Genomic DNA, 9317 nt, shown 5'->3' on the forward strand with positions numbered 1-9317 from the left:
ACAAAATGCAAAGGAACTCACAAGTTAACCACAGAGCACTGCTTAGACTCAGGCCACATGCTGATGGCAAACGACAAAACCACGCACTCACCAAGATTTATTGTAGTCCTCCTTCTCCTGGTGCTTTCTAAGCCACAATTTGCTCCACAAAATTACCCTTAGGTTAAGTTCTTGTACCAATTTTCATCACTGACACTGCTCAGGGGTTTCACTGTTACCAGACAAATTGTACAACTGTTTGGTCTGCATGTTCAGTAACATGAAGCTGCCTTTATTCTGCATTTTTTCACTACCCTTGTGCTCTTTCTGCATCAGTCACTGGTAAATGTCATTGCACAGTGATTACACAGTAGATAAGTCACATTCCAATCCCTGTCTTCATGTCTGCACAGATCAGCTGTTGTCATGTCTGCATACATCAGCACACTGGGAGCGTATTTTTCTGTTTGCACCATTAAAAATAGTGCTCCCAGCAACTCATCTGTCTCTTTGAATGTCCTATGTCCTCAGATGCCCTTGGATGCCCTTGCATGTCCTTGCATGCTGCCAAAGCAATTCCCTGGTATGCTTGTCATACCTGACAAAAAGTGTATATATACATTGCTGAGGAATTGCACATGAAATGTCAAATGACCCAACTACGTAGTAAACAAAATGGTCAGCAAATGCCCAGGAAAGAAGCTATAGCTTGAAACAAGCTGTAAAAAGCCAGTTTCTGCACTTGCTACACATTTACAGAATTACATACATACTGATGGTTTAAAATTTGTAATATTTCTGCAAATGTGCATAATTTTATTGATTTGCCGACTTAAGCATATTGGGCAAAACACAAAAAAAATGTGCAATAAACTGTGGACTAGACAAAGGTTATGTTTTATATATTTCAGTAAATAAACAGCATTTGTGCATTAAAACATGCAGAACATGTCACCTGAAAGGGGCGCCCCAAGCTTTCGCACATGACTAATATAAACAATGCAATTTTTGCAACCCAGATATAATCAATGAATAACAGACTGGATCATAAAATGAAAATGACTTTACCAGCTTAAAGGTTTCCACTTCAAATTCCCCATTAGCATGTGGTGAATCATCATATTCATTTATAAATTTAGAAAGGAAAGTAGCTTCACTGCTCTAACAAGGCTTCTAATAACAGCATCTCCTCCTCCATATACACCATGTACCCTGAATAAAGTTATGTGCTAATTTGTTTTCTTTAAGTCACATGTGTATCCACATGAATAAAATGCTACATCAACAAAAATCTTAAACTTTCAGTTCACTTACTTTTTGGCAAAACAACTGTAATGATATATTTTACTCATGTGTAAGGAGGTACACATTGGAATCAAGTAAATTCAGACTATAAAGGTCACAAGTCCATGGCCTTATAGACCACTGGTATGAGGGGGGTACATTTCACAGCCCTGTGCTAGGTTTTCTCTTCGTCTCTTCTCTCACTGGAAAGCATCTGTTCAGGCATGCATGTGGTGAAAAGGCCTAGTGTATGTTGTATGTGTTCGGAGCATGCTGTGCGTAGACCGGCAGTACTGTGTGTTCTGGCGTGAGGATGGAGAATTTAGAGTCTGTGCTAAAAGGTCACAGGAGCTCTCCTGTCTGCACTTCTGCTTCCAAGACTTTATATCTCAAATCTTTGCACATATAGGATTTACCTGAGAAGCATACGGTATATCTGTTTTCTGTGGCTGACTAACAGACAGAGGTGGACAGTAAGATCCATATTATATTTTATAATAACAGCAAAACATTCAATCAGCAAAATTTGACATGTTTGACATGCCTGCCCTAATCCTTCACCAGTTATCACAGCCCCCAGAATGCTGTTGGCTGGATATTCTTAGTCCAGCAGTGACACTGAGGTGTTTAAAAAGTCCAGCAGCACTTGCTATATCTGATCCTCTCATACCAGCACAACACACTCTAACACACCATCACCATGTCGGTGTCACTGAAGTGCTGAGAATGATCCTCCCCCCAATAATACCTGCTCTGTGGTGGTCCTGTGGGAGTCCTGACCAGGGTAAAAGTGGGCTAATAAGGTATGCAGATTGATTACAGTCTATCAGTAAGTGGAGCTGATAAAATGGACAAAAAGTCTAGAAACAAGGAGGTGGTTTTATATGATGGCTGATCAGTGTTTATTTACACTCATGTATATACATTTACATACATTTACATTCTGCATAAATGAGGATTTTTTTCTTTCTGCAAAATCCTTCACTTTTAATCAAATTCAAATCGTAATTTCTTAGCATCTTTCAATAAGCTACAAGCGTCTAAAACTTCACCACGCTTCTGTTATTGCCCAACTGCTTAAGAGTACTACTACTAAGAGTAACTACTCCGGCCACAGATTGAAGTTTATAGTTAAAGTTTCTGAATGTGTACCCGGAAAGACATTTGGTTTTATTCTCTTTGCCTTATCATAACTGCCAACGGGACATGAAGCATCACCTGTTTCCATTCATTTGAGTTTTTGTAGGGCTACTTGTACATTTAATTCAGTCATATCATTAAAACGTGAGATTTTAAGGCATATCTGGTTGCATATGTGAAGCTTTCTTTGCGATATTCCAGCCGGATGCTTGCTGTGCTCGCTGTGCTTCAGACTGCCCTTGAAAAGCACAGAGTCAGTAGAACTGGCATGAGGATCAGTTTGCGTGGTTACACTAAAATTAGATTATTGATCAGGAATGGGTAGATATGTGAGTTTCCTGTGCAACAAACAGGAAAAAGAAGATAAGATTTAGATTTTTTTATGGGGAGTGAAAACGGGAAATATGTTGGGCCTCCAAATGTGTAGCAAATATGTGAATCATTCTGGGTCTGTTTCTGGAGAGAATGTAGAAGTTGACTGTCACACTCTCACACACGGACACTAATTTCACACCTTTGGCAGAAAACAGAGAGACTCCTGACTCTGCCTCGAAGCCCACTGATCTCTATGTCACACACATACCCTAAGACCACCCCAGCAAACAGCAACATATATAGAAGCTGTTCCTATCAGAATTTAATTAACTGTGGTCCATTAACGTATTCTCATTCAGCTCAACAACCAGCAAAACAAAAACAACAAAAAAATCAGCAAACAGTTTCATTTTGTCTTGGAAAAAGTTGAAAAGTTGAACATGTAAACAAAGTTGTTACAGACACATACACTACCATTCAAAATTTGGGATTACTTCATTATTATTGACTGTATATTCTATACTGTAGTAATCTATTTACAATATTTTACACAATATTTCCATTTATTTACCTCACTTACTTGTCAAATATGAGCCACCCTGTTAGCTTAATTCTCGATGCAATACAGCTTTCTAAGTCATTTTAGAATGTTCTACAAGTCTGGTCATCATTCTGGACACAGCTAACATTTCTTCATTTTTAACAGCCACCTAGTAATAACTGAAAAGTTATGAATTGCACCGGACTTGCATAATAAGTTGATTTACATTTGTCTGAAATTAAACTGGTTTATTATTATTGAAATCAGTGATTCCAAACTTTGGAATCAGTGATTCCAAACTTTGCCTAACTTATCAACAGGAAGTTCATAAACTCTTTATTACAATTAGGTCAAATTTCCCCACTTTAAATTTTAGACAGCAGTGTTGATCATATAGGCTATACAGTTGTATGTAAAAGCTTTGATCAAATTACGTTTTGTTGATTTTCAAAGTGAAAATAAGTGAACATATCCTCTACACAGAACACACTTCTGCACATTTTAATGGACAATTACTGTTAATTTGATAAATGTAACATATTAGAAAAAAAATGTGGCCTGTGCAAAATAGGGCATTAAAATCTGCAGGAAAAAGTGCCTTATGAAACTTTGTTTCCTGTACAGGATCTGCTGAATAATGTTCAGTTTAAAATTTTAAAGCATTGGCAACTTCTGTTCCTTTAAGTAGATTTAACTTAAAAAACTAAGTACTTTGACTTAGACTTTTAAATTGCCCATTTTTAACAGTGCACTCAAAGTGTGATTGTGATATATAAAAAAGCATCAAATCTTCCAGGTCTAATGTAGATGCACATGAACATGCAGACATATCACTGAAAAAACAATGCATTGAACTGACCTGATTCAAATGTTTGTAACTGTTTAGTTGACCGTCTTAGTTCATTGTTTTTTTTGATTGTTTTTTTAGCTAATCATTAATCACAATTAATCATTTGTATTAATATTGTGTGTTTCAATTGTTTATGTTATTATCTTATTGTTTATCATGGGGCTTTACTGTTATATAAGTCTATTTATTATTCTATTATCATTTTGTTTGCTTTTTTTTATTCCCTTTGGAACTTTACATTGAAAATAAGGATTCCCATCAGTGTTAACCTGTGCTTAAATAAAGAACATAATGATGATGATGAATTGTGTAAATCATTTCCACATGAATTATATGACATCTACACAATTATTGCCAAAATAAGTAAACTGAAAGACATGATGTACACATGTTAATCCATGCATTGCATTTTACAGTTTAAAAACAGTGCAATCATTCCTTCTCTCTGCGGAATGCTCTGTGTGTTCTGCGGTTTTGAACAGATCGCATTCATCACCTCTGAGGTCAAACTCATAAACTCATCAGTGCATTATTAATAAGACAACTGGCTGCATGAGAACTATATAAGAGTTCAAGCTGACCAAGAATATGAGGGTATAAAAAAGGAAGCAAGCTTTTTTGAAAGCTGTGTTTAAATGTTAAGGTGTGTCACTGATCCTTGAAGGTAATCCAAGCTTGTTACTGACAAGACTGACACGACTATATTCAGGGACAGATAGACTGCAGGACGGAGAGTGCTGTAACCTCATAAGATGTATCAGATCACATACTATCAGTTTATGTCCTACATGCTGATGTATAGCTCACAAAGGTTGCATCATGACATTAACACTACTGTAAATAGTTTAGTTAGTAGTTCAGTTATTTAGTGCATGTCTGCAGCTATATCGGCCTACAGCCTTTGAAATACAGTAAACTACAGTATTTAGTCTCTGACTGTGAAAGATCTGTATAAGTTGTACTGCCGAAAACATTCTGATCACCTAGTAATGTGAGGCATGGGCAAAAATTTATACCACGGTATAATGAAGATTACTTACGGTAAATATCACAGGATAGTGTGTTTATGTATATATTTTCTTCAAATAAACCCATTTTGGATGCTTAGGAATACCATTTTGTAAATTTTTCTGGATGTCCCTTTAGTTTTAATAAGAACCATATTAAAGTAAATCTAAAATATTTTAATTGAGAAAAATAGTAAAAACAGAGACAAGCAATATGTAGACAGATATCAATACTGTTTTCTAACCCTAATGAGATAAAGGGGAGTGTATGTAAAGCCCACAGCAGCTTCGCTGAGCCTGGCAAAAACGGTGCCGAATGCTGTTTTATGTCCGAAAGTCATTCATCTCACATGTGCATCTCTTACGTTCAAGCTTTAATCAACGACCACCAGACGCTGCTAAAACTGAGTAAATATTAGTTGTTCACACTATCAGTTTTAACTGAGAAGCTGCGGAGCCTCTCGCCATGTAGGCTGAGACCACAGCAACACCTGAAGCAGTTGGCTGAGGAGCGCCATAGGCTGTGCACATGGAAAGCCAGCTAGTCTCTATGCTAGGCTAATGGCTAACAGCTAACCCCAAGAGACTGGCTTCCCCCCCCACTCTCTTTTCTGTTTACTCATTAACTCCTTACAATCTGATGTCTGCTCCTTTGACAATAAACTGGACTAACTTAAAGCCACAGCTCATTACACGAGAGGTGAGGGAATCAACGTGTTTTGCACTGTTCGTATGTCGTGCTATCTACATTTATTTGCATACCAATGTAAGGGTAATGACAAAACTACTACCTTAAAAAGAATTTCAACCACAATACTTGATGAACCAGTATATCGCCACTACTATAATGACCCTTTAGTCTGTTGACGAGGCTTTCAAAGCACTACTGTCACTACACTGTTCAGCTACACTGTTCTACTGTGGCTACACTGTTCAAAATAAAGGCCACTAAACACCTCTTGGCCTGAATGTATGGTTCTAGGAATGACTTTTAGTCAGGAACAGAACCTTTACATTCTCCAGAAAGTTCTTTAAACTAAACTTTACATTCACATGTCTCATATCCGAAATTGGTTTCATAGCAGTGCTGTTTAGGGAACCAAAAGTGGTTCTTCTATAGCCGGGGTGCTCAATCCTGGTCCTGGAGATCCACAACCCTAATCTAGCACACCTGATCCAGGTAATGCAGTTCTTTAGGGGCATTACAGCCAGGTGAGTTGGATCTGAACTTTCCAGGGTGGTAGATCTCCAGGACCAGGATTGAGCACCTCTGTTTTACAGTGTACATTTTGAATAAGAATACACTCTTTTTAAAAAAATGGTCCTTGGCCTTGACGTTTGCATCTAGGGCCTATAATTGTTATAGAACTTTCACATTATGTGGAGATTCTTTAAACTCCTAACACTCACGCATCTAATTTACAAAATGTCCCTTTAAAGTTCTTAAGGGAACTATGGTGCCAAAGTGGTTCTTGGCTTGGACATATGGTTCTTGAACCTTTAATCGGTTTAGAACCTTTACATTCTGTGAAAAGTTAAACAACCACCCACTGACAAGTTTGACATGGAATCAGAAGTGCCTATAACGTAACTTGTAAATGAGAGTACACCCTTAAAAATGCTCACACATCTCAATTACAAATACAGTTCCTTGGAAAATGTTCATTAGGGAACCAAAATTTGTTCTTTACTTTGTAATTAAGAGTACACTCTTGAAAGCAAAGGTTCCGGGCTTATGGTATAGAACACTTACGTTATGTGAAAGGTTCTTCAAAACACATTTCATTTATAAAATTGGTTCCATAGGAAGGTTCTTTAAGGACACAAACATGGTTCTTCAACAGCATACCTTGTAATTAAGAGTACACTCTTAAAAGTGTTCCTAAATGGTTCTGGGATTGATATGTGATTTTAGGACCTTTAATTGGTATAGAACATATACAATATGTAGAGGTTTCTATAACTTTTAAAAAGGTTCTTCATATTCACACATCTCATTTACAAAAGAACCATCAAATGAAAGGCTCTTTCGAAAAGTGGTTCTGACGTTTTGTCCCAAAGAACCCTTTCAGGTGTAGAGGCTCGTCTACTTTGCACAGCAGTCTGCTTTTTCACACAAGCTGCCACAGGAAATAAAAGGATGTTCTTACCTGGGCCCCACATTAAACTCTCTTCCTCTGCCTCTTCCCTTCCTCTAGTTCTCCTCTTTCACACCCTCAAGGCTTTCCGCTTCCACCCTGACAAAACAAACGTCTCGTAGAAGTCCTCTCTGGCATGAACACCTTGTGGGTTCCCAAAAGTATCTTCAACTACTTTGTTGAACAGAGAAGAAGACTGTTCCTTGTGAACTCTGGTCAGCTGCAAGTGAAAGTGAGGAACTGTCCCGCACCTGGCAGCACGCATTTGCAGGGACACAGGCCATGCTGTGAAGAGAAAAGAGCGAGCAAACACATTGCCCCCTTTGCGTCCCTCCCCTCTCTCCCTCCACTCGATCTCACCACACTGAGAATACAGAACAAGTGCAAGACATTCCAGCAGCTAATCACAGCAGAACCTTAATAAGTGAGGACAACTGTGTCAGGAAGGGGAGAGCGGGAGAGATAGAGAAGGAGAGAGAGAGAGAGTGACAGGGTTGGAGAGCAGTGCAGGGGGGGTTGGTGGGTGACAGGGAGAAGAGTCAAGTGTCAATGAAGGCATGGAAAGACATACGGTGCAGAGAGACATACAGTACACCCAAGGCAACAAACATACCTTCAGCTTTGGAGATGGGGGAAAACTGCAGTGCCATTCCATCAATTTTCCAAAATTTCTACATAATTAAATGGTTAAGATGTAAAGTCATTCACAGTGGTTACCGTTGTGCACAGTTTTACTGAGTCAGGACTGCTCACAGTAGTCATGATAGGAACCAGAGGTCTAAAGAGGTTAATGCCTCTAAAAGCCCTGTCACAGATGATTACTAATATGCTGCCTGATGCCTGAAACATCGTATTTGAAACGTTTGGAGATACGCTTTTGGCCTAAAACATTTTAAATACATTGACAGTGGTCAATACATGCAGAGCATTGTAAGACAAAATAGCACACAAACAAACTGTTTTTTCTCCTCAGATTCGACACTATTATACCATTTTCAACATTACATATAAAAACTTCTGGTTATTTGGATAAAATAATAGCTACATTAGTGCTGTAATCCTTGCAACACCTGGATCATATCTCCACTATTGTAAAGAAATCGGTAAAGAGTCAATAATTTCCTCTACAACTAACTAATGTCCTCTACAACTGGTTTCACATCAAACCATTCTGGGTGATTTTGTGTAAATTTCAGTGATTGAATTATGCAGAAATGTTAAAACTGGTGGAATTCCCCTTTAATCTTTCCCCAGGGCACTGTGATGCAATGCATGTAGCATCATATAAGTCATATCAAAACTGTTTAAGTTTTTTGATTTTTAATATTTTTACAAAATAAAAAAAAACAATTTTGATGACAAAATAAGCTTTATGGGTTTTACTATGTTTTAATCTTCTGCAATTTCAGTGCGTGTAGTTGCCGCTGTGCAGGGTTATAAACAGTTGTATACAGAAGTGTGAACACCCCCAGTCAAATTTTGTTTAGCTGATTTTCTAATTAAAAATAAGTTAACATATTTAGTGTGTAATGTCTATTTCTTATGAGTTTAACATATTGGAAAAAATAAAATATAATGGTTACATAATTAAACGTATAATTTGCTTACTTACCAAGTTCTTTTAATTCAAATAAGCCATAATTGTACATTAAAATGTGTAAAGGGTGTGTTCACTTACTTGCATTCAGAAAATCAACAAAACATGCTATTTGACCAGGGTGCTCAAACGTTTGCATACAACTATTTCAATCACAACACAAATGCATTCAGTTCTTTGCATTCTGTGGATATTTCATGATGAATGGAGCAACAGAAATGGTCCAAAACTCCTTGGAATAAAATATTACCATATTAATGTACACTGAGTTCACAAGTTCTTATATCACAATATTACTGGAAAAGAGCATAAAGGTAAAAGCCACTTGAGCCACAGTACCAGTAAAGTGAACAAATCCAGTGTCCTCTACTTTCCATTAATGATTCCATCAAAGTTTCCAACTGCTGTTACACATGAGGAAAATTCCAGTCACTCTGCATGACGGCTTCTTTGCCACTATAGACAA

The 9317-nt window shown here is 37.6% G+C and overlaps 1 protein-coding gene across 4 annotated transcripts in view; it reads right to left on the reverse strand.

Moving 5' to 3' along the window:
- znf385a (zinc finger protein 385A) overlaps positions 1-9317 on the reverse strand; it is a 131353-nt gene extending 122036 nt beyond the window's left edge. The window contains exons 1-2 of one of the 4 annotated variants that reach the window (XM_036590960.1): positions 9191-9317; positions 7868-7925 (exon numbers count right to left, since the gene is read on the reverse strand). In XM_036590960.1, the coding sequence (XP_036446853.1) occupies positions 7868-7904 (37 nt within the window). In that variant the 5' untranslated portion in view covers positions 7905-7925; positions 9191-9317. Of the gene's footprint in view, positions 1-7266; positions 7820-7867; positions 7926-9190 lie in introns of those variants that run through there. The other 3 variants (XM_036590965.1, XM_036590959.1, XM_036590961.1) reach the window with 3 other exon arrangements.

This window comes from Colossoma macropomum, unplaced genomic scaffold (assembly GCF_904425465.1).
Source record: "Colossoma macropomum unplaced genomic scaffold, Colossoma_macropomum, whole genome shotgun sequence".
NCBI lineage: Eukaryota > Metazoa > Chordata > Actinopteri > Characiformes > Serrasalmidae > Colossoma > Colossoma macropomum.